The sequence below is a fragment of the Muntiacus reevesi genome, chromosome 12 (assembly GCF_963930625.1).
Source record: "Muntiacus reevesi chromosome 12, mMunRee1.1, whole genome shotgun sequence".
NCBI classification, from domain to species: Eukaryota; Metazoa; Chordata; class Mammalia; order Artiodactyla; family Cervidae; genus Muntiacus; species Muntiacus reevesi.
Genome location: NC_089260.1, coordinates 37551674 through 37576913, shown reverse-complemented (window position 1 = coordinate 37576913; position 25240 = coordinate 37551674). Strand labels below are relative to the sequence as shown.

The 25240-nt window shown below is 38.3% G+C and overlaps 1 protein-coding gene across 1 annotated transcript in view; it reads left to right on the top strand.

Moving 5' to 3' along the window:
- The first annotated feature begins 967 nt into the window (after nt 1-967).
- The window catches only part of ZC2HC1A (zinc finger C2HC-type containing 1A), a 51337-nt gene continuing 27064 nt past the window's right edge, over nt 968-25240 (top strand). The window contains exons 1-4 of the mRNA XM_065903192.1: nt 968-1072; nt 16550-16623; nt 19733-19849; nt 24640-24781. Coding sequence (XP_065759264.1) covers nt 1057-1072; nt 16550-16623; nt 19733-19849; nt 24640-24781 — 349 coding nt within the window. The 5' untranslated portion in view covers nt 968-1056. The remainder of the gene's footprint in view (nt 1073-16549; nt 16624-19732; nt 19850-24639; nt 24782-25240) is intronic.

Here is a 25240-nt window from a genome sequence, read left to right as displayed (position 1 = left end):
TGGTGATGGACAGGGAGGCCTGGCGTGCTGCGATTCATGGGGTCGCAAAGAGTCGGACACGACTGAGCGACTGAACTGAGCTGATACTAGAGTTAGCCAATGAGATGGCTTATTACTTCTAAATCAAATTTTCAAAGACATTTAGTTCTGGGGAAATGTGTTAGACTGTTAAGTAGAGGTTTTAGCTAGTTTTGCAGTTACCTTTATCCTAAGAGGTTTTGACAGAAACAGGTTTCCATCTGTCATATATAGTTTCCCCCCTTAAACTCCCTGATCAAAAACCTAGTTTTATGTCACCTCCTCAGTTGGGGCGCCGACCGACTACTTTATTTCCAAGTCTGGGGCCCGGGAAGGCCAAAAGTAGCCTAAGAGGAAGGTAGCTCTGGGTTTTCCCTTTCATTTTCGGCCCAAGCTTTTCTGCGGAGGAAATTGTTTCTGAGGGCCGAGAGAAATCTCAGTTCCACAATTCCAGATAGAAAGTACTATTTCTGTAGGAAAACAGTCCTAAGACTCACATATCCATGTGTGAAGAGAAAGTCTAGGAAATACACTCCGGTGAAGTGTGACTACATAGCGGGGAATGGAGAGGGTGCTGCTCAAGAGTGTGTAGGACGTGGGGTCTGTTTGCGTGTTTGCTTCAAGTCCTCAGAGAGGGACAGACGGCAATTCAGAACTGCACTTCATTGAGGGACTGCTGACGGGAACCCTGAGGGGCTGAGATATTCTAAACAAAAGGCTAAGGCGTGAGAAAAACAAGGCGAGAGTCGAACAAAGGCCGCCGTTGGGCGGCAAGATGCAATCCAACACGGTGCAGGCTCACCCGGAGAGCCGCCACTGAAGCACGGAGCTGGGCGGCCCCCTTGCCGCGGCTGCAGGAGGCGGGCCACCTAGAGGCCCCGCCCCCTCGTAACCCCCGCCCCTCCCGCGCCGGACCAATGAGAGCTCGGAATATTAGCAGGTGGGAGGCGCGGCCGGGTTGCTACAGCCGGAGCTGGGCGGTGGCGGCGGTGGCGGGTGCAGCTCAAGGAGTCCGGCGGATCCAGAAGCGTTGGCGCAATGGAGGGACTGGAAGGTGAGGAGATGAAAGGATGTGGGCGGGGCGCCTGGCGGTAGGGTGGCTGGGGGAAGGGTCTGCCCTGGACCTCGGTACCGGGTAGGCGAGGGCAGGTTCCATAGTGGTGGACCCCGCCGCTCCTTCGGAGGCCGGGATGATACCGCTCTCTGCAGCCCCCGACGCGGTCGAGCTGATGATCCTTAGGCTACCCCTCCTCAGACGGTTTATACCTGATGCGCTCCCCCGCCCTACCCCACAAGCCTGATCTGCCCTCTGGTAAACGCCTGCAAATTCCTTCTTAACCATTTTCTGGTCTGCCTGACTCCTTGAGTGTCCTATTGGTAATAACAGTCTCTGGCGAAATTTTATTTTCCTTGCGAAGTGGACTCTCCATGTCTGCCGCCTCCCCACCGCCAGCTTTTGCTGGAGCCCCGGGGTGTGTCTCCCGCCTTGAGCGGTTGATACTTTCCTTGGCCACTTTCCTTGGTTTCCCTAGGTAACCGTTTTTCCATTTCTGCAGCATCTTTTATGGGAGGGGTGCCGAGAGCATCTCCCGAGGAAATGTCACCGGCCAGTTTTAGAGCCGGGACAATAGGTTAACAGAAGGGTTTAAGAGTTTATTCTCGAGGACTCTGTAAGGAAAAGCCGACATTGATTCTTTATCTTTTGAGTTTATCTTTGTGCTGTACCAGGACTCCACATTTTGCTTTGTTCCCTTTTCTTTCACTTCTCAGTTCTCCTTACCTATGTTATCCTGTGTGATACAGCATTTGCTTAAAGACAACAAAGGAAAAGAAGAAAACAGCATTAGCAATAGCGGTTTCAAGATTCTTTTTCAAATTGTGTTTAATCCTTCTGATGAAGAATAACCCTAACAGAACTGAGGAATCCTGTTGCAATGATTTAGCTTTTTTTCCTCCTCTTAATTTACATAGATTCAGGTGGAATTAATAAACAGAGTCATTGAGCCCTGTGTATTGTTGCATGCTGGAGAGTAAATTATTTTAGGTTGTGTTATGAAAAGAAAAGTAATAACTGATAACTTTCTGCAGTGACCTAGTCTCACCAAAAAGCAAATACAGTAATGAGTATGATATTATTTCATGCTTTTGCTCCTAGGTGACGTTGTCATACTAACCACCTTGAGGATGATAGATAATCGAGACCTGTGATGATTTTCTATTTGTGTGCAGCTGCAGTGTACTATAACAAATGAAGTTCTTGTTCTTTACTTATTTAATTTATTTTAGGCAGATCACTCAAAGTTTCCATGAAGTAGGGATTGTAATGGTATTCCTTACTCTAGGTGTTTTTGTTTAGAGAATTGCTAGAGACAGCTTATTATTATTATTTTTAAGTGGTATTCTAGCATAGGATCTTGGGTCCTGGATTTCTTATGAAGTTATTTTAATACACATACAGTGCTTTAGAACGGTTTTTCTGAAGCTTTATTTTTCTATTATTTTATTTAGCATTTGTAATTGAGGCAAAGATCTTCATCTGACTTTTCATTTATTTATGCTAAGCATATAAAACAATGTCTGATACAAAGTAGGTATTCAATAAATATTTGTTAGATAAATGACTTTGTCCATGAGAGGTCCTGGGGATGCAGGAAAAAATAAAAAGTCAAAGTGCTCTTCTCATTGAGCCTATATTTTAGTGAATCTTATGTTTTAGCAGTGCTGACATTACTTTTGAAATCTTACCATTAATGCTTTTAAAATACAATGAAAACCTATTATAATACTCAATTACATGGGTGAAGAAAAACATGAATTCTGCTGTAATATGTTATGTTATCATGGGTATGTTTTAGGGGCCCAACTTGTGACATTTTATGTTAAACAGTACTTATTCTTTATGCGTTTAATTTTTTTTTAAACAAAATTAAGTTGCTACCATTAACAATGTTATTTAATTGTAATGAATTAGGTTATAATATATGAAATTATTCTTTTTCTAGAGCAAAACAGTTGAATATTGGTAATTTCAAATGGTAATGAATTTTTTTATTTTAATAAAATAAAAGCTCTCAGAGAGTTTTGTTGAAATTAGTGCCTTTCTTTTTCTCCTCCTCATTTTAAAAAATTAGCCCTTGTTAGGTCTCACTTTATTTTGAGTCTTAATGAGGAATTCATTAATTCATTCCTCTGTGACTTCGTTTAATAAACAGTGGTACATTGGTACAGTGATAGATAGAGTTTTCCCTTATTGGAAATTAAAATCCAGCATATCAAAGGTGCCTAATGAACCTCATATTGCAGTATTCATTAGAAAATCTTTGAAAATTTGCTTAATACATACCATGTGTGCTTGTGTGGTTAGTTGCTCAGACATGTCCGATTCTTTGCGACCCCAAGGACTGTCACCTGCCAGGCACCTCTGTCTAAGAAATTCTTCAGCAAGAATAATGGAGTGGATTGCCATTCCCTTCTCCAGGGGATCTTCCCGACCCAGGGATCAAACCTGTCTCCTGTATTGCGGAAGGATTCTTTACCATAATAATTGAGCAAATATAGTACTGCTTGGCATTAAATTAAAAGGAATTAAACCCATGTTTTTAATTGAAGCCAGTTAGCATGACTGAAGCGACTTAGCAGCAGCAGCAGCAAACTAAACTTGGTTGTAAAATCAGAAAATATATGTACTCCTGAAAAATTTTATTGAAGATTATCATACTCTTGGGGCTTCCCTGGTAACTCAGCTATTAAAGAATCCACCTGGCAATGCAGAAGACCCCAGTCCTATCTCTGGGTTGGGAAGATCCTCTGGAGAAGGTATAGGCTACACACTCCAGTTTTCTTGGGCTTCCTGGGTGGTTCAAATGGTAAAGAATTCAAGTGCAATGAGGGAGACCTGGGTTCGATCCCTGGGTTGGGAAGATCCCATGGGGAAGGGAATGGCTACTCACTCCAGTATTCATGCTTGGAGAATTACACGGACAGAGGAACCTGGCAGGCTACAGTCCATGGGGTTGCGAGAGTTGGACACAACTTTAGCGACTAAATCACCACCATGCGCTATAGGTATGTCTAAAGGCAATAAAAGTCATTCTAGACCTGGGAAAGTTCAATCTCTTTTAAGCTTTTCATCTGTGAAATGGAGAGAGGACAAACCCTAAGCAGGTTTTATCCATATGTATTGTCATTCCTTTCATGTGTTGATAAGTCATTATTAACAATTGTGACAGATCTTCCTGCCTACTCCTTTTTTGGACTGCTAAAATTAGTAGGGCTTAGGGTACTGCCCTCTAAAACTTGATTAAAGTTTGATTGCCCTTTTCTAATGTAGCGCTTGATGTAGTTGAAGAAAGCCATGCTGTCCCTTTAGGGGTTTTAGTTTGTTTTTCCCTAATCTAAGCACTGGCTTAACTGATAACTCATCATCTTTACTAATTTATCTTGATTCATTTTTTTTTTTTTGGTACTGACTTTAATACCATATTATTTTAATAACCAGTGTATTGGACAGATCTGTGCTTGGATCCTTGCTTTGTTTCTTTTTAGCTTTGGCGCTAATAGACTCCAATCTACCTGAACTATATTAAGTATTAAATGATGTAACATATATTATGCATTTGGCAAACTGCCTAGTACATAGGAGGCCCCCTTTAGTGCTTGTTTATTGGATGGATAAAAATCCCAGGAAGTGTGTTAGAACCTTAAGAGTGGTTCAGTATAGGTAGAACATTGCAGACTCGGAAGGGATCCTGGGCAGTCTCACTAGATAATTGTGGCAGCAGAAAAGGTTGGAGAAGGGAGAAGCTGGAAATGTGTATATGTGATAAAGATTTGAACTAAGGCAAAAGCAGCGGAAATTAAGGGGAGATAGGTATAGAAGACATTTCTGTGATGGAGAGATGAGATAGAACTGCTGGATGTGGGAGGGAAGAGGAATCAAGGAAGGATAAAGCAGTTGTGTAGCTTGGACTAAGACGTAATACTATCTTTAACCAAGAGAAGGACAAGTTTGGAAGATGAGGTAATGATTTTGGCTTTAAAAATGTTGTATCTGTGTGGTACTTGGGGCATATCTGGTAGAAAAGTTTTATAGCTGCCTGTAAATACCTATCTGGAGTTTTTAGTTTAGTAGTCATCAGCTTATTAGTGACAGAAAATAGGTATGTTTGCTCATCGAAGCTATATTTAACAAGATGAAGAAGAAAAAAAAACTTGGGGGGACTGATGCTTTAAGGTTGAGCAGGAAAGGAAACTAAGAGTAGGGGGCAGGCAGTCTTTAAAAAGTCTTAAAAATTGTCAAGAAAGGGAAGTGGGGGAGAATGAATATTTACTGAGTATGCTGGAAAAAGCCTGTCACACTTTGTATTCTTAGAGACCTAGGTACTAACCAGGTGCAACCCTGCTGGCTTGTGAAATGTGAAACACTTGGGCTTAGGAGAAAGATCACTGAAGCTGAGAGAGAAAGGGCTTTAAAGGTAGAAGGGATTGGTCAGCAGTGCCTCATGATATAGGAAGGTCCAGTAAGGTGAGGATTCAAGATGCATGTCAATTTGACAATTAATAGATTAATGGTAATCAGTTGCTTCTCTTTCCTGAGGTCTTTGTCTCCTTATTGAAGAAACTTTACCTGATCGTATCTACTTCCCAGACACATGCATAGTATTATGATTGTCTTCTCTCTGCTTACTCTGTTCTGTTTTTCTGTCATTGCACTGTGCTTTTCACTACAAAACATTTTATAAACAGTGTTAGTAGCTCAGTCGTGTCTGACTCTTTGTGACCTCATGAACTGTAGCCTGCCAGACTCCTCTGTTCTTGGGATTCTCCAGGCAAGAATACTGGAGTGGGTAACCATTCCCTTCTCCAGGGGATCTTCCTGACCCAGGAATGAAACCTGAGTCTCCCACACTGCAGGCGATTTTTTACCATCTGAACAACTAAAGAAGCCCATATCCACAGGTAAATATATAAAATGTCAGGTAGTGAAAAAAAGTGATTTTTTTTCCCCCCAAAAGAGTAGAAGCTTGGTAAGATCAGGGTCTTTGATTTCATCTTGTTTGCCTAATTTCATCCCTGTTTGCATCCTATTTTCATATTTCATCCTGTTTTCATTCATTTCATATCTAATTTCATTCCTGTTTGCCTAATTCCTAGAACAGTTCCTGTCTCATCGAAGGTGCTCAATAAGTACTTGTTGAATCAACATATGTGTCTATTTGAATACAGTGTTTAGTCCTGATAAAGCTTGCCTGTATTTCAGATTGGGAGTGAATGAAACGTAGAGAGGAGTTAGTCAGTAAATGTAAGCCAGTGTTTCAAAAAATATGTTACGCAGGGTATTGGTCCTAAATAACTTTTAGGCACAGAAAGGATTTCTGTTAGGGAAATAACAGCATACTAAATCTCTCTCTCTCTCTTAAGACTGAGGAAGTTCTACTCTAAGAAAACCTGTTTGTTTAATCTAGCACTTTCCAAACATTTAACGATAAGCAAAGGATTTGAGCGTGATTGGTAGAGGTAGTGGAAATGACTAGTCAAGTTCAGACTGGATAGGAATGGAAGTACAGCCAGGAATGGGTTATCAGAAAAATGCAAGTCACTCTGAGATCAAGAAAGTGACCGAGAGGTAGATTGTAGAAGCCTGTAGTTAGAGCACTTGTGTATTTTCAGAGTCCAGAGGTGGAGCTTTCTAAGTTGTTTTAGCAATGGTTGTTTTTGCTGGAGTGCAGGTCACTAAAGTGGACGAAGGGTGAAGGCTGTGTGCTGAGTAGGTTAAGGGTGACTGTGAAATACTGAAATCTAGGATGAGCTGAAAGAGGAATAGCTTACAAGGTTTTAGAGATCATTGACCTGGAAGTAACTTGATTTTAAAAAAGGGTTGTGGGGGAAAGTAGTAAAGCAGCTGCCATGTACTTCAAAAGAGAGGTTTATTGAGATCTTTATTTTTATCGTTTATATTGGAGTATCGCTGATTAACCATGTTATGATAGTTTCAGGATAGCAAACGGCCTCAACCATACGTATGCATGTATCTGCACACTGCCCTCCCATCCATGCTGCTGAATAACATTGACCTGAGTTTCCTGTGTACATGTCAGTCCCAAAGGTTGGTTTCAGATAAGCAAGTGACCAGTGGTGAGGGGACAGGCATGTTACACAGAAGCCAGAACTGTTCTTAATTTATGAGAGTCTTGTTTTAGAAATGTTCCCTACTATTTCTTAAATGCATACATTTTAGAATGTTATAACTATTTTAGATAAAAGCATATTCTTTCATATCATCTATATAATAGTATTATATAAAGATGTCATTTCAAGCCTTATTATCATGCAGAGCAGATTTTGAAATTGTTCGATATAGTAAGTCATTACAGAATCAGCAGTGTGTTTAGGATAAATTTTGTAAGGAGAGGGTGGCTGCTTTAGAATATTAAGTACTTATTCACTTGGTTCCGTCCTTCAGTTTGACTGCTTCTTTCATCGGTGAGTTATCATCTCTCTCTGCTGTATTTTTGTAAGTCACACAGTTCTCTAGCTTTTGCCACTCAGGAGAGAGTAGCAGAGTTTGCCTCATGCCCTGGAGAGTAGTACTTTTTATTTTATTGCTTGTGAAGCATTTTCATGTATAACATCTCAGTTGATCCTCTTGAATTTTAAGGTAGATTGAGCAGATGTTATTTTCATTTAACAGATGTTAAACTTGAGGTTTCTTATGTGACTACTCATATATTTTCTTATAGTTCATTTAGTGAGAACTTTTCCATCAAGGAGAGAGACATCATGTTCTTTGCTCAAGGTCCTCGCAGATTCTCAATTCTGTGTAAAGACAAGTGGAAGTCACTTCCTCAACATCTTGCAGTTGGTCAGTCAATTTAATCATTCTTATTTATGACCAACTTTCTTTTTTAAATATAATGCCAGTAAGGGGAGGTGTCTTATTATCCATAGACTTTTAAGGGAGATTTTATTAAATAAATATGCTATATTTATTATGGTGTATTAGAGTTAGAAGGGGTGCTCCTAAGTCATTTAATCTTAACATCCTTATTTTATATAAGAGGAATGTGAGCTTTAGAGAGGTTTAATATCTTGCCCAGCAAGTCATAGTTCAAGGTGACAGAGCTGAGACTTGACTTAGATAATATGAGACAAATGCTAGTGCCTTTTCTATTGTAGAGAATAGTAGAACACTGCCGTTAGGACAAGCTGTGGCTTCGAGACTCTAACGCCTGAGCTGCTTATCATGACCTCTTGGTAGACCTTCTTTCCAGGGGATGTTGGCGCCAACGCACAGGACATATTTTGTGGATTATAGGGCTGTGCTCTAAAAGAGAAAACTAAATTTATATATATATATTTATTTTGAATAATGTAATGACTTTTCATTTTTTGAAATAATTTAAAATGTTTTCTCTTTAATGCTATTTCCTCTTTTTTATGCCTTTGGTGATAATAATTTTCTTTTTCTTTAAATACAATTTGAACTTGTTTGATGACTTGTAGGAATTAATCCCAGGGGTTGATTTTATGGTAGTATTCTTGTTGCCGCTATATTAAGTTTTAAGCTTTTGTATTAAAAAAATGGAAGAGGATTTGGTTCTTAGATATAGAACCAAAGAAGTAAATCATGTGGACTGTTGGCTTTATCAAGCAGTGATTGTGTATCTCTACCCTGTGTCACTATTGCGTGGTACATGCTTGGTAAGTAGTAGGGACTCAAGCAGGCACTCACATTATTTCCATGTGTTAACTGACTTTTCTCAACAGTTAATTTTCAACAGATTTTTCTTTGTTATCTATTTAACAAGGAAATACTAAAATAAACTTTGTAGCAAGTAGCATGTGGTACTGTTCAGCATTTTATATTGATACATTTTTAAATCATTGTTTGGAATTTAAAGGAAGACATGAAAACTATAAATAGGCAAGCAGTATGTGGTATCACTCTGACAGTCCTTATGAAGACATTCTAATCTTCATGTAACTAATGGATTCAGCTGCCAGCAACTGCCTCAGCTTTCTGGATAATTAATGGAATTAAGTGATCCAGATAAATGAAGTTGCTTTGATCTCCCTAAATAACCTAGGCTTTGGTACTAGAAAGGACAAATCAGGCAAAGCTTAGCTAAGCTTTTGTACTGTTCACAGCGTAACTGCCACCGTACAGGCATTGACTTCCATCTGAAATGACAAATAGTCACTCTCTGCCACTGAAATAGGGCAGAGGAACACCTGAAGTATGCAAGAACAAAGCGTTCTTCTGTTACTGTTTGATTGTCTTCCCACCAATGTCTGTTTTGATTCTCCCGATAAGTTTTGTGTGGACTCAATAAGTGCCTTGCAACAACATATATATGAAGTCAATAACTGTACTTTTTTCATGAGTTTATTTGTCACTTCTAAAAGATAATGATTCTCTGATAAAAAAAAAAATTTAACCATCAGTAAAATCAGTTCAGTTCAGTCTCTCAGTCATGTCTGACTCTTTGCGACCCCATGGACTGCAGCACGCCAGGCCTCCCTGTCCATCACCAGCTCTTGGAGCTTGCTCAAACTCACATCCATCGACTTGGTGATGCCATCCAACTGTCTTATCCTCTGTCGTCCCCTTCTCTTCCCGCCTTCAGTCTTTCCCAGCATCAGGGTTTTTTTTTTTTTTTTTTTTTTCCAGTGAGTCAGTTCTTTGCATCAGGTGGCCAGAGTATTGGAGTTTCAGCTTCAGCATCAGTCCTTCCAAAGAATATTCAGGACTGATCTCCTTTAGGATGGACTGGTTTGATTTCCTTGCTGTCCAAGGGGATCTCAAGAGTCTTCTCCAACACCACAGTTCAAAAGCATCAGTTCTTTAGCACTCAGCTTTCTTTATGGTCCAACTCTCACATCCATACACGACTACTGGAAAAAACCATAGTTTTGACTAGATGGACCTTTGTTGGCAAAGTAATGTCTCTACTTTTTAATATGCTGTCTAGGTTGGTCATAGCTTTTCTTCCAAGGAGCAAGTGTCTTTTAATTTCATGGCTGTAGTCACCATCTGCAGTGTTTTTGGATCCCCCCGAAATAAAGTCTGTCACTGTTTCCATTGTTTCCCCATCTGTTTGCCATGAAGTGATGGGACCAGATGCCATGATCTTAGTTTTTTGAATGTTGAGTTTTAACCCAGCTTTTTCACTCTCCTCTTTCATTTTCATCAAGAGGCTCTTTAGTTTTCTTTGCTTCCTGCCATAAGGGTGGTGTCATCTGTGTATTTGTGGTTATTGATATTTCTCCCAGCAATCTTCATTCCAGCTTATGCTTCATCTAGCCCGGTCTTTCGCATGATGTACTCTGCATATAAGTTAAATAAGCACGGTGACAATATATAGCCTTGACATATTGCTTTCCCAATTCAGTAGAAAATATGGTAAGGATACTATTTTAATGAAATGAAAATTACATTTTAATGAAAATTACAGATATAGAAATAAATTTAGGTGTGGTGTTTGGCTAGAAAATAAAATGACAAATTGACTTAGTTATGTAGATCCCAGTGCAGTGTGTGTGTGTGTGTGTGTGTGTATGATGAAATTTGTTATGTGAAAGTACATGAAAGATGCATTATGATAACTTGATTTTGTGAAAGTTGAAGAAATTTCTTTGTTTAATGAATTGTGTAAGATTCATTAATGTCCGATTATCTCAATTTGGTGGTCCAGTGAATCTTAATATTGTGTGTATGAACAAATGAACAGTTCACATAATGCATAGTAACTAGATGATCTTTTCCTTAAAGCATAATACTTCTGAGTTTGGTGGGGACAACATTCTTTTTATTTTAGACTCCCTAATCATATTAGGAAGCCACCTCACTAATCTCCAGTATTGTTTCTGCCTTTTTTTTTTAGTTTAAAACTATTATATTGTGGAAAAATAGACATAACATAAAATTTACAGTTTTAACCATTTTTAAGTGTACGACTCAGTTGTATTAAGTACATCTGCATTGCTGTGCAGCCATCATTACTGTCCATCCCCAGAATGGCCTCATCATCCAAATAGTAGCATCTGTTTTCTTATTTTCCTTCCAGTTTTGTATATGTAATTGACATACAGCACTGTGTAAGGGATACAGGATAATGATTTGACTTACATTTATCATAAAATGATTACCACAGTAAATTTAGTGAACATCTCTCATCTTACATAGATACAAAATAACAGGAAAAGAACATTTTTTTTTTTTTCCCTTCTGGTGAGACACTCTCAGGATCCAATATCTTAACTTTCATATACAATATAGAACTGTTAATTATCTTTATCATATTGTCCATTACATCCCTAGTACTTATTTATAACTGGAAATTTGTACTTTCTGATGACCTTCATCCAGTTTCCCATCTTCCTTCATCCCCAATTCTGGTAACCACGCATTTGATCTCTTTTTCTATGAGTTTCTTTGGGAAGTATAAAATTATTGGGAAGTATAAAGTATTGGGAAGTATAAAGACTATAAAACTATTAATGTTCCTGGTGCAGAGTATAGTGATTTGATGCTTCTCTACATTTCAAAATGATCACCATAATAAGTTTAGTTACTGTCTGTCGTCATGCAAGATATTATATTATTGCTGACTGTATTTCCCATGCTGTACCTTTCATACCTGTGACTCATTTATTTTGTAACTGAAAGTTTGTATCCTTTAATTTCTCTCACCTATTTCCCACCCTTCCCCGCCTGCCCCCACCCCAGAAACCATCTGTTTGTTCTTTGTGTCTATGACTATGCCTGTTTTATAAGTTTGTTCATTTGTTTTGTTTTTTAGATTCTGTGTGTAAGTGAAAGTATACAGAATTTGTCTTATTTTACTTAGCATAGTACCCTCTAGACTCATCCATTTTGTCACAGGTGACAAGATTTCAGTATGAATACTGATTCAGTCTTGGGATATTGTATTTGTCCATATATCCATTTTATTGGCATTTAATTGTTCAGGGTAATCTCTTATTCTTTGTATTTCCATGGTGTTAAGTATAACATCTCCACTTCCATTTCTGATTTTTTAGTTTGAGCCCTCTTTTTTTCTTGCTGAGACTTGCTGAAGTTTTGTCAGTTTTTTTTATCTTTTCAAAGAACCAGCTTGTATTTTAATTGATTTTTAAAATCATTTTTAGTCTCTATTTAATTACTTCTCCTATTTTTTTATGATTTCTTTTCTGCTAATTTTTGAGTTTTGTTTTTCTTTCTCTAGTTCCTTTAGGTGCAAGATTAGGTTGTTTATTTGAGATTTTTCCTATTTCCTGAGATAGGTTTGTATTGCTATAAAGTTCCCTTGTAGAACTGCTTTTGCTGCAACTATAAATTTTGGATCATTGTGTTTTTTGTTTTCATTTGTCTCTAGATATTTTTGCTTTGGGATTTTTTCAGTGACCCATTAGTTGTTTAGTTCTATATATTTGTGTGTTTTTTTGACAGCTTTTTTCCCTTGTAGTTGATTCCTGGTCTCATGAAGTTTCTTGGTATGATTTCAGTCATAAATTCATGGAGACTTGTTTTGTGGCCTACCACAGAACAGCCACTCGTTATGTGGCTTGTCCTGGAGAATGTTCCATGTGCACTTGAAAAGAGGTGTATTCTGATGCTTTTGGATATAATATTCTATATATGTTAAGATCATTTGGTTTAAGGCCAGTGTTTCCTTATGAATTTTCTCTCTGAATGATATGTTCATTGATGTAGGTGGGGTGTTAAAGTCCCCTACTGTTATTGTGTTATTGTCCGTTTCTTTTTTATTTGTTTGTTAATATTTACTTTATGCATTTAGGTGTATCTGTTGAGTGCGTATATATTTACAATTGTTATAGCTTCTTAGATTGATCTCTTTATTAGGTAGAGTCCTACTTTGTCTTTTGTTACAGGCAGTGGTTTAAAGTCTGTTTTGTCTGATATAAGTCTGCTACTTAGGTTTTTTTCTAAATTTCTGTTTGTGTGGAATCCCTTTGTCCATCCCTTCCCTTTCAGTCTCTTTTCCTTTAGATCTTGATTGAGTCTCTTGAGCAGCACATATAAGGTCTTGTTTTTGTTTCCATTGAGCTGCCCCGTGTCTTTTGATTATAGCACTCTATGTCTGTATACATTTAATTGTTGATAGGTAGTATTCACTGACATTTTTGAGATTGTTTTCAGGTTTATTTTGTAGTTTTGCTTTTGTTGTTGTTCTTGTTTTCTTGTTTGGCTCTCTTTCCTTGTGATTTGATAACTTATTTCTAGTATTATGTTTAGATACAGGGTCCAACAGGACTGAAGCGACTTAGCAGCAGCAGCAGCAGCAGTAGTGGATTCCTTTCAGTGTTTTGTTTTTGTGTCTGTTATAGATTTTTTAGTTTGTGGTTTCAATAGCAATCTGTCTATGGTTATTTTAAGCTGATGTGATGTCCTCTTTAGTTTGAGTGTATTTTAACAATCCTGCATTTTTATTCCTCTTCTATGTTAAATGTTTTTGACATCATATTCTAGATCATTTGATTTTTATATTAACTACTTACTCTGTCTATGGAAGATATTACTAATTCTGTCCTTTAATCTTTCTACTGGCTTTATTAGTGGTTGGTCTGCCACCTTTACTGTGTATTTGCTTTTACCAGTGAGATTTTTCCTTCCCTAACTTTCATATTTCTAGGTGAGGCTTTTTGGTTAGAGAAGTTCATTTTCATTTCTTGTAGAGCTAGTTTTGTGGTACTGAACATTTTAACTTTGCTTGTCTGGAAAACTTTTTATCTTTCTTCAAGCCTGAATGATAGCTTTGCTGAGTAGAGTATTTTTGGTTGTAGATTTTTTTTTTTCCTTTCATCATTTTAAATGTATCATGACATTCCCTTCTGTTGTGCAGGATTTCTACTGAAAAGTCAATTTATGATCTTATGTAAGTTCCCATGTATGTAACTATTTACTTTTCCCTTGCTGCTGTTAACACTCTGTCTTTAATTTTAACCATTATAATTACACTGTTTTTTGGTGTGATCCATTTGGGTAGATTCTGTTTGGGGCTACTCTCTGTGTCTCCTGAACCTGGACGACTGTTTCCCTTCCCAGGTTAGGAAAGTTTTCAGCCGTTTGTCTTCTGATATGTTCTGTGCACCTCACTTCTTTTTGAACTCCCATAGTGCAAATGTTAGTAATTCTGATGTTGTCTCAAAGGTCTCTCAGACTGGCCTGATTTTTAAAATTCTTTCTGTTCAGCCTGAGTGATTTCTTCTACTCTCTCATCTTGCTGTTCCAGTCCTCTATATCGTCTTAATCTACTGTCGATTCCTTCCAGTGTGTTTTTTATTTCACTTAATTGCAGTCTTCAGCTCTGTTTCATTCTTCTTTGTGTTTTCTCTTTGTGAAACTTCTTGCTGTGTTTTGCCATTCTTCTCCCAAGTTCTTTGAGCATTTTTGTGATTGTTATGTTAAACTCTTTACTGGGTAAGTTCCTTAGCTCCACTTCCCTTAGTTCTTCTGGTCTTTTATCTTCCTCGTTTGTTTGAAACACACTCCTATGTCTCCTCATTTTGCCTAACTTGCTGTTTTTATTTCTGTTTATTTGGTAGGCTGGTTACATTTCTTGATCTTGTTGGAGTGTTCTTTTGTAGGAAAAGTTCTGTGCCTCCCAGCAGCTCACTCCTCTGGTCACCAGAACCTTATGTTTCGGAAGTGCCCCTATGTGGCCTCATAGGCCCTTCTGACATGGTGGGCTGACTGCTATGAGGGGTCTAGCTGGCACTGATGGTCCCTGGTCCAGTTGCTTGCTAGGCTTGGCCTCTGTGGATGCTGACTGCGCTGGTGGTAGGCCCAGGTTATGAGGTGGCTGTACCCTGGGCTTACAAGGCTAGTGCTGGTCCCCTGGTGGGCAGAGCTGGGTGAATCTGATGTGGCTGCCTGAAGCGGTTTCCCAGATGGTGTCAGCCCACAGATCTGTAGCTCTGGGGCCAGGGGCATCCAGTGGCCGATGCCTGGCTGTCCACCTGGCTGGTGGGTCAGGCCAGGTCCTGGAGTTGGTGCCAGCCCTCTGGTGGGTGGAGCTGGGTCTTGGGTTCTGTGGTGGGAGGGCTGGGTGCGTGGTAGGCAGGGGGAATCAGGGCAGCCGGCGGTCTCTGTCGGCCTGCTGTTGGGTGAAGCTGTGTCCCTGCAGCTAGCTGCTAGCCGGTGGGTCCCTGGGACTGTAACAGACTGTAACAGGTGGGCAGGGCTGAGTCCTGGCACTAATAAGCTAGAGTTGGGACTCCATCACGTTTTTTGCTGGCTTTAGCATTCCTCGTGGTAGAGGGAGCTCTAAGATATGGTTGCCACTGAGTCCCGATTGCCTGCTTCTCTCTGGGAGGCTCTCCAAGATGAGCATGTGCGCCTGCCCAAGACAGTTTAAAATGACTGCTTCTGCCCTATGTTTTGGAGAATGCAGATTTTGTGTGAGTTCTTTAACAATGGAGTCTCTGTTTCCTGCAGCCCTCTCGGTCCCTTGAAAGTTAGCCCCCAGCCTTCAAAGCTAAACATTCTTGGGTCTCATCTTCCCGTTGCAGGACTGTCTGGGTTGAGGAGTCCAGTGTGGGGCTTGGACTCCTTGCTCCTTGGGGAGAACCTCTGCAGTTGTGATTATTCTTGTGTGGTGGGTAGCCTACCTGAGGGTATGGGTCTGGACTGCACCGTGTCCCCACCTCTCCTGCCTGTCTCATTATAGTTCCTTCTTTTATCTTTAGTTGTGGAAGATTGTTGCTACTAGTCTTCAGGTTTTCATGATACCTGCTCCGTAAATAGTTGTAATTTTGTTGTGGTCATGGAAGGAGGTAAACTCAGGATTTTCCTACTCATCTTCTCTAGCCCACTGTAGCCACCAATGTTATTTTTTAATGCTTTGATGATAAGTAATATATATTAATCTTCAGATAAATTTTATTTTTAAACTTTAGTAATTTACAATAGAGACAGCCTGTATTTAATTAAGAAACTATGGCAAATTAATTTGGTTAAAATAGAACAAAACCAGTTTCAGCAGTATTAGTTTGTTTCTTTTTAAATTATAAATTCTGTGTTCGGTATTTGCCTTTTGACCACTGATAACTTTAAGTCTTGTGCATTTTAATTGGTAAAGTTGCTTATCTCAAAGTAATACAAGAGATTTTCACAAGAACTGACCACTTATATTGGAGAAGGAAATGGCAACCCACTCCAGTATTCTTGCCTAGAGAATCCTGTGGACAGAGGAGCCTGGAGGGCTGCTGTCGATAGGGTCGCACAGAGTCGGATACGACTGAAGCGACTTAGCATGCATGCATGCATTGGAGGAGAAGGAAATGGCAACCCACTCCAGTGTTCTTGCCTGGAGAATCCCAGGGACAGAGGAGCCTGGTGGGCTGCTGTCCATGGGGTCACACAGAGTTGGACACAAGTGCTAAGTCGGAAGTGACTTAGCAGCAGCAGCAACAGACCACTTATATATGAAATTAAGTAAAGACTAAAATGTAGACATTTCACAATAAGAGCCACTGAATATTTTGACTACATTCTTTTCTGTTCTAGAAAATGGAAGTGTCCAAGTTGGAGAATTGTTACCTTGCAAGATTTGTGGAAGAACATTCTTTCCAGTGGCATTGGTGAGTACCTTTTTCCTTTGTTGTTTGATAGAGCTTTAGTGGTTTAATACTTCAGAACAGTGGCAAGATATATAAAGAGATACTGGCTAATGTTCTTTGCTCAAGAGTACCAGTTCCATCTATTCATTCTTGCAGAGTATTCTCTTTGCTTCAGAGATTGATTGGTCTTCAAAACTCCTCTGTTAGGGTATTAAAGTATTCCTTCCCTTGTGGGACTGCTAATGAAACCAAAACAAAAAACTTTTAGTAATACTCTTAAAAATAACATATTTAAAGAAGCAGAAGGATATGATGTTTTGGATTTGCTTTAAACCTCAGGAAAAAAGGTGGGGCTTGAGATAGATGAAATAAGATTGTTAAAATGTTGGTAATTATTGAGGCAGGGGATCAGTAAATGGAGCTAATTATACCATTTTATTTTTTTAATTTATTTTTTATTTTTTTTTATTAGTTGGAGGCTAATTACTTCACAGCATTTCAGTGGGTTTTGTCATACATTGACATGAATCAGCCATGGAGTTACATGTATTCCCCATCTCGATCCCCCCTCCCACCTCCCTCTCCACCCGATTCCTCTGGGTCTTCCCAGTGCACCTGGCCCGAGCATTTGACCATGCATCCCACCTGGGCTGGTGATCTGTTTCACCGTAGATAATATACATGCTGTTCTTTCAAAACATCCCACCCTCACCTTCTCCCACAGAGTTCAAAAGTCTGTTCTAGAGTACTTCTGTGTCTCTTTTTCTGTTTTGCATATAGGGTTATTGTTACCATTTTTCTAAATTCCATATATATGCGTTAATATGCTATAATGTTCTTTATCTTTCTGGCTTACTTCACCCTGTTTAATGGACTCTAGTTTCATCCATCTCATTAGAACTGATTCAAATGAATTCTTTTTAACGGCTGAGTAATATTCCATGGTGTATATGTACCACAGCTTCCTTATCCATTCATCTGCTGATGGGCATCTAGGTTGCTTCCATGTCCTGGCTATTATAAACAGTGCTGCGATGAACATTGGGGTGCACGTGTCTCTTTCAGATCTGGTGTCCTCAGTGTGTATGCCCAGAAGTGGGATTGCTGGGTCATATGGCAGTTCTATTTCCAGTTTTTTAAGAAATCTCTACACTGTTTTCCATAGTGGCTGTACTAGTTTGCGTTCCCAATTATACCATTTTATCAGTTCTTATGTATGCTTGAAATATTCCAAAGAAAAAGTATTTTTTCTTTTTTTTTTTCTTTTCTTTTCTCAGAAAAAGTATTTTAATTAAAACTGTTCCTAAAATATATTATGCATTCTTTAGAATGCAAATACATTTGTATGCAAATACAAATAGAAGCACACCTTACATTAAAATAAAATATCTAGCTAAATAGCGAATAAGAAGAAAACAGTATATCTTATATATTCTGTTTTAAGTTCAAGTATAAATAGGTATTTATGAATATTTTCATTTAAAATAAAGATTTTTCTTTGTGTATAAATCTGCTGTTTAGATTTCTGTCACATTTTATTTTACATCCTTACTGTTTCCAGTTTTTCTTTAAAGAAGTGAGAAGGAATTAATGATCCAAAATGGCCACCTGACTACAGCCTTCTCTTAAGTATTAACAGCTTTTTAATCCTTTCTTGCCCATACTTACTTAAGTAACTTTTGTTGTAACTTAAGTAACGTTTATTGTCATTGAGCCACTGTTTTTCAAACCATTTTCAAAGCTTTAAGCTGAGTTTTCACAGGGGGATATATCTTTTTTGGTGCTCATTTGTTTAATATTTAATCACTGTCAGTTTGTATAATATATCAGTTTTTGGAGTAGGTGCTACATTCTTTTGATATATACTACTCAGTATGAGGACAGCCATTTCTAGAAAGTTGCCTGTTAACCATGCTTTTTTTTTTTTAATATTTAAGAAATTTTATTTTAATAGTTATAATTTTTGCATTTGTCAGAATGAAATCTGAAAACAAGTATGTTTTACAAGTATGTAAAACAATTGAATATTGATTTTGTATTGAAAATATTAGCAGTTCTGTAACATGGAATCAGATAGTTCTTTTTCTGGTTCTCCTAGATAAAGCTTAGTATTTCCAACTTGTTCATTGTTTATCAAAATAGAAAAGAAAACAGTGCCTTGAGTATCCTCTGTGTTGTTAGTCAACATGTTTTATTTAGGGGAAGTATTATTATTTATCCAGTTAATTTGAGATCAGTTAAGAGAGCTTCCATTGTAATGGCTGTGAATAAGTTGGAAACCATATTTTTATAAAATTGCACATACAAAGAACTGTAGGAATGAAACACGAGATAGCACAAGAAAAATCCTTGGTAAAAATAAGGTAGAAAATTTCAGTTCCAGAAACGGGGAGAAGATGGCTGTGGGTAAAGACAGAAACATGACCACCTGGTCTTGGGCTGTGTTAACAAACTGCTGTCACATGAGCTGAGTAGAGTGATCCAAAGTGGTGTTATTACGTTAGATTTTGTAATCCTAAGGCTAAAACGTTTTCCATTTACATTCCTTTTTCTAGTATCTATTTTCAGGTATTTAGTAATAAAGATATAACTTTTTTGCCCCCACTTAAATAGCTGTGTCTTACATGCATTGGCTTCCTTATTCTTAGCAGTGTGAAAACCAGGAGAATGTTAAATAACTTGCAATAAAATTTTGGGAGAATATTTATATTTTCTTGTTGTGAGAAAGATAACTTATAGCTTGTTTATATATATATGTTTAGCTATTTAGTTAAAGCAAGCAATGTCTTATTTATGCCTTATTATTATTGAAGAGTTGACTCACTGGAAAAGACCCTGATGCTGGGAGGGATTGGGGGCAGGAGGAGAAGGGGACGACAGAGGATGAGATGGCTGGATGGCATCACTGACTCAATGGACATGAGTTTGGGTGTACTCTGGGAGTTGGTGATGGACAGGGAGGCCTGGCGTGCTGCGATTCATGGGGTTGCAAAGAGTCAGGCACAACTGAGCGACTGAAGTGAACTGATTATTTATCTTCAGGTTTTAAAGTGGTCTCTAATGACAATTAAAATTTTATAGTCTTTTTGTAGAAAAGAAAATGATATGTTGTATTTCTTTATTTGAACAGAAAAAACATGGACCTATTTGCCAGAAAACTGCCACTAAAAAACGGAAGACTTTTGATTCAAGCAGACAAAGAGCTGAAGGAACTGATATTCCAACAGTAAAACCTCTTAAACCTAGGGTAATTCTATGACCTTTTGAATAGTATAAACCTTGCTGCTATGTGTAATGAAATAAATTAATTATCTGTTATGCTAAGATTGAAGAGTAAGCAGAATTCTATGTCATGTTCTCAGTTTAGAAGTTATCATAAACTTGTTTACTTTGAATTTCAGCAAAAGGGGGACCGAAGTACTCTCCAACTACAGTGAGGTTTTTGTAGCACTGGAGAGTCAGTTCCTGAGCTATAGGCTGGAAATAACTGAAAAGTCTTCACATGTTCTTTGTAACTCATTGTTCATTACTTGGCTTTAGTTTGTGTCTCTGTTCCTAGTAGTGTAATCCATGTAGTATATAAAAGGAAAGCTATTAGTTACAAATGCTTTAGCCTAATAAGTATTATCTTGATTGATTTTTTAGCATTTGTGATCTTAGTATGCCTTCCGGGGAGAAGTTTTATCCATTGCTCAACTGTTCACAAATTGACCACTGTCAGCTTACTTTCTTCTTTGTAACAAAGCAAGGAATCTCCTATGCTAGCTAATCTCTCCTTAATACCACCTGTCATGATATTTTATTTGCTAAGAATAAATCACATAAATACTTAGACATGTTTTTAAAGAGGCATTTTAGTGCAGTAGTCAAAATTTGAGTGCCTGATTTATATGTTTTTTAAACAAACTGTTTTCAGTAGTAATAGCTTTTCCCAGTGGTACAGGAAAGCATTTCTCTATGGGACAGTTAATCGTACTAGTAAAGTCCTTTGATAATAAAAAAGAAGTCAGTTCATCTTTGTTTTTCAGTCTATGAATATTTAAGGGGAGGATGGAGACGCTTGGACAAGGTGCATACATTATTTAGTTTTCCCTGGTAACCTGTCAGATATGTGATTATGTTAACTTTAATTAGCCTACATAAACTAACCAAATCTTTGGAGGCAGTATAAAGTAGTGAGTTTGAAAGCTGGCTCAGCAGTCAGACTGCCTGGATTTACCCCTGGCTCTGCTACTCTGTTGTAATGGGCGAGTTACTTAATCTATACTTCTGTTTTCTGTAAAATGGTGATAGTAATTATCTGTCTTCTGGAATTATTAGGGGAATTACATTAAGTTTATCCATGGTGATCTCTCAGTAATTTTTTTTTTTTTATTAGAAGGCAGTTTTTTTACAGTGTTGTGTTGGTTTCTGCCATACAGCAACACAAATCAGCCATAGTGTGTGTGTGTGTATATCCCCTCACTCCGGAGTCTCCCCTCCCCACAGGCTGGGCTCTCTGTGTTATAAAGCAGCTTCCCACTAGCTATCTGCTTTAACATGGTAGTCTATATACGTCAGTGCTACTCTCTCAGTTCGTCCCATCCTCTTTCCCCTACTGTGTCCACAAGTCTGTGGTCTATTCCTGCCCTGCAAATTGGTTCATCAATACCATTTTTCTAGATTCCATGTGTGTGTTAATATGGGATGTTTGTTTTTCTCTTTCTGACTTGACTCCATGTAAAACAGACTTTAGGTTCATCCACCTCAGTTCAGCTGACTCACATTCATTCTTTTTTGGGGGGCTGAGTAGTATTTCATTGTATGTATATACCACAGCTTCTTTATCCATTCATCTATAGATGGACATCAGGTTATTTCTTTAAAGAGAAAGTTTGTATACTTTAAAAAACTTAATCTTTAAGAAAAAGCCAAGTAAAAACTTACTTTACAATAAGTAGTTTTATTTTCTTGCTCCTTAAAATGTGGTCCATAGAGCAGTAATAGCAGCACTGTTTTGGAAATTTGTTAAAAATGCAGAGTCTCAGTTTCCTCCCAGACATACTAAATTTGAGTCTGCTTGTTAACAAAATATTTGAATGAGTCATATGCATATTAATTGGAGAAACGGTATATTAGAAGATTTTAAACATTGTAGTGTGGGCTTCCCAGGCACAGTGATAAAGAATCCTCCTGTCAGTGCAATAGATGCAGGAGATGTAGGTTCCATCCCGGTCGGGAAGATCTCCTGGAGGAGTAAGTGGCAACCCACTCCAGTATTTTTGCCTGGAGAATCCCATGAACACAGCAGCTTGGCATGCAACAGTCCATGAGGTCAAGAGTCAGATGCAGCTGAGCACACACAAATGTCATGGTGAGGTTCTCAATACAAAAATCACAAGCAGAGTGGAGCAAAGCGAATACAAACTCCCATTTTTGGAGAAATTCAGGCGTACTCCAGGGACTACAAACTAAATATGTCTCTTCCTCCTCTCAAAGTCGCTTTGTCGTGTCTGTAGCCATTCTTTCTCTGGGGGATCTTTGCAGCCCAGGGATCAAACCCGGGTCTCCCACATTGTAGGCAGTTTCTTGACTGAGCCCCAAGGATATGTCAGAGCTGCCCAAAGAAACCGAGATGCAGGAGAAGCTCCCACAGTAGGAGAGCAGGAAGTTGCTGGGGCACCCGTGGCCTGGAATCTGAGGACCTGCCGCCTTACAGATGAGCGGTCTCCTCACCCTTAAAGGCGACTCCTTAAAGATGAGGGTTCTTATCTGAAAGTTCATATCCCTTGTTTATCACAGCAGAGGCAGGAACTGGGGTGAGCTGCAGGAACTTGGAATGAGCTGAAAGTGGAATGAGCCTGTCTGAAATTGGACAAAAGCCAGGAGGGAGGAAGTGGGAAGAGGCACCGAGATTTGAAGAGGTCCAGAGCAGAGGCTCTCAGAAAGAACTAATGGAAAAGATAATACCCTTTCTGAAGGTGACGGGGCCACTTTAAAGTGTCCTGTTTTTGAAGTGATTAGTGTAAGAATTGAGGGGCCTCCTGGACATGTGTTGTTTTAGAGAAGCAGAAGAGGAATGTCTGTGTAATCATTTTTGTTGCTTTTGTAATGACTAGTTGGAAAGTTGTTTTCTTGTTTTCTGTTTTTTGAAAGAATTTTTAAAAGATTGGTGCTTTTTCTTCCTTAAATGTCCTCATGTATTTAACAGTAAAGGCAGCCATCTAGGCCAGGAGTTTCCTTTCTGGTTCTTTTAATAATAGATTCATTAAAAAGAAATAAAAGGCTATCATTGTTGTAATGGGATGTAATGTTAATATGCAGAAAGGTTTCATATTTCAACAAACAACTCATTGAAATATAAAAATGATTAAAAGATTCTTACAAAAGAAAAGCACAAAATATATTTAGGAATTAGTCACTCAGCTGTGTCTGGCTCTTTGTGACCCCAAGGACTGGGGCTCACCAGGCTCCTGTGTCCACAGAATCCTCCAGGCAAGAATACTGGAGTGGATTGCCGTTCCCTTCTCCAGTTTAGGAATAAACCTTATAGTAACAAAGGTGGAAAACTTTCACAAAGAATACGTTAAAAAACTACTGAAAGACCCAAACAAACATGTTTTGTAATGGAAATATATCACATTCTTAGATAAGTAAATCTCAGCTAAATAGAGATTTTAAGTTGTGTATGAATGGAATGTTTAATTTTTCCAGTTAAAATGCAGTTTTAAAAAACATGCTGACTCTAAATTTCAACTGGAAAAATACACATATAAGAATAACCAGAAAATATTGAAAGAGAAGCAGAATAAAGTAGAGTTAACCTTTGTTGTTTAGTCGCTCAGTTGTGTCCAACTCTTGCAACTCTTCCAAGTGTCATGGACTGTAGCCTGCCAGGCTTCTCTGTCCATGGGATTTCCCAGGCAAGAATACTGGAGTGGGTTGCTGTTCCTTCTCTAGGGGCTCTTCCCGATCCAGGGATTGAACTTCGTCTCCTATGTCTCCTGCATTGGCAAGCGAGTTCTTTACCACTGAGCCACCAAGGAAGTCTTTACTGAATATTAAAATATTATAAAATCTCAATATTTAAAACATGAGTATTGACACATGTAGTCGAAAGTGGAACACAGAGTTCAGAAACAGACCCAAATGCCAAAGAGACTATGATAAAGGTGTTGTCTCAGTTCAGTAGGCAGAAAGTCAATAAAGGATGGTGAGGCAGCTGCATGGCTATGTTAGAAAACGAAAAATAAAGTTGAGTCCATATGTCACTCCATACATGAGGATAAATTCCAAATGAATAAAAGATTACAAATCTTAAAAATGAATCCATGAGAGGACTAGGTAGAAACATGGGAAATTTTTATTTTACCTTGGTGTGAGGTTTGACCTTGCTAAGTGACTACAAATATGGAGACAATAAAAGAAAAAGCAAGTTCAACTGCATTTAAAAAATAATTCTGCATATCAGAGGACACTTAGACAAGGTTAAAAGAGATATATTGTGGGGGATGGGTGAGGCTAGTCTATAAAAAAAAATTACTTGAAGTTGTTAAAAACAGAAAAAAGGCCAATAACCCAATAGATGTGTTGACCAGGCTTTATAAACACACCACAGAAAAGGCAATACAAATGATTCTTGATGATACAAGAAGATGTTCGTTTTCACTCATTATAGGGAAAAAGCCAGATAAAAACTACAGAAAGAACTGTTTTTCACCTCTCTTATCAGTTAAAAAAAACACGAAGTTTCAGCATCATACAGTGTTGGAGAAAGTATGGGAGAATAGGGAAGTACACCCTTAGTGGTGGGTTAAATGTTTCTAACTGACAGGCAGTTTAGCGGTGTCTGACACAATTTACAGTTGTATTTAAAAATTGCATGTAAATACAGTTGCCTAAAGTTTCTTTTTGAAATTATAACTTTGGGAAGAAGATCATTTAAGGATCCTGATAAGAGAACACTTAAAATATTTCCTTGAGTTTTGTTTTAATATATTAAAAACTGTTTCTGAAAGCTAGTTTTTGTTTTGTTTTGTTTTTTTAATTTGTTTACAGCCTGAACCACCAAAGAAACCATCTAATTGGAGAAGAAAGCATGAAGAGTTCATTGCCACAATAAGAGCGGCTAAAGGCCTTGGTCAAGTGCTGAAAGAGGGTGGCAAACTTCCCCCACCTCCTCCACCGTCTTATGATCCTGGTATATGGCGTATTTTGACGGAAAGTGTTCATATGGGGATAAAATACTGATCGTATTGATAGAGTTATTATAAATTTTAAGATATTACTAAACTTAGTTTATAATAATTGAACTTGATGAAGCATAATCTTGGTAAGTTTCCTGTAAAATAATGGTGACAGTCCAGGCATTTAGGCTTATAAAGACACGGCAGTGTTGAACATAGAAATGCATCATATTTTTATGTCAGTACTTTTATTTAAACTTTTTCTCTCAGTACTTTTGTAAGGCATTTAATATAATTTAAGAATTATTGTAGTAGTGTAGTGTTAGTCGCTTAGTCGTGTCCGACTCTTTCCAGCCACAAGAACTGGAGCCCACCAGGCTCCTCTGTCCATGGGATTCTTCAGGCAAGAATGCTGGAGTGGGTGGCCATTTAGTATTTAATATAATTTAAAAATCATTGTAGTAACTATTATA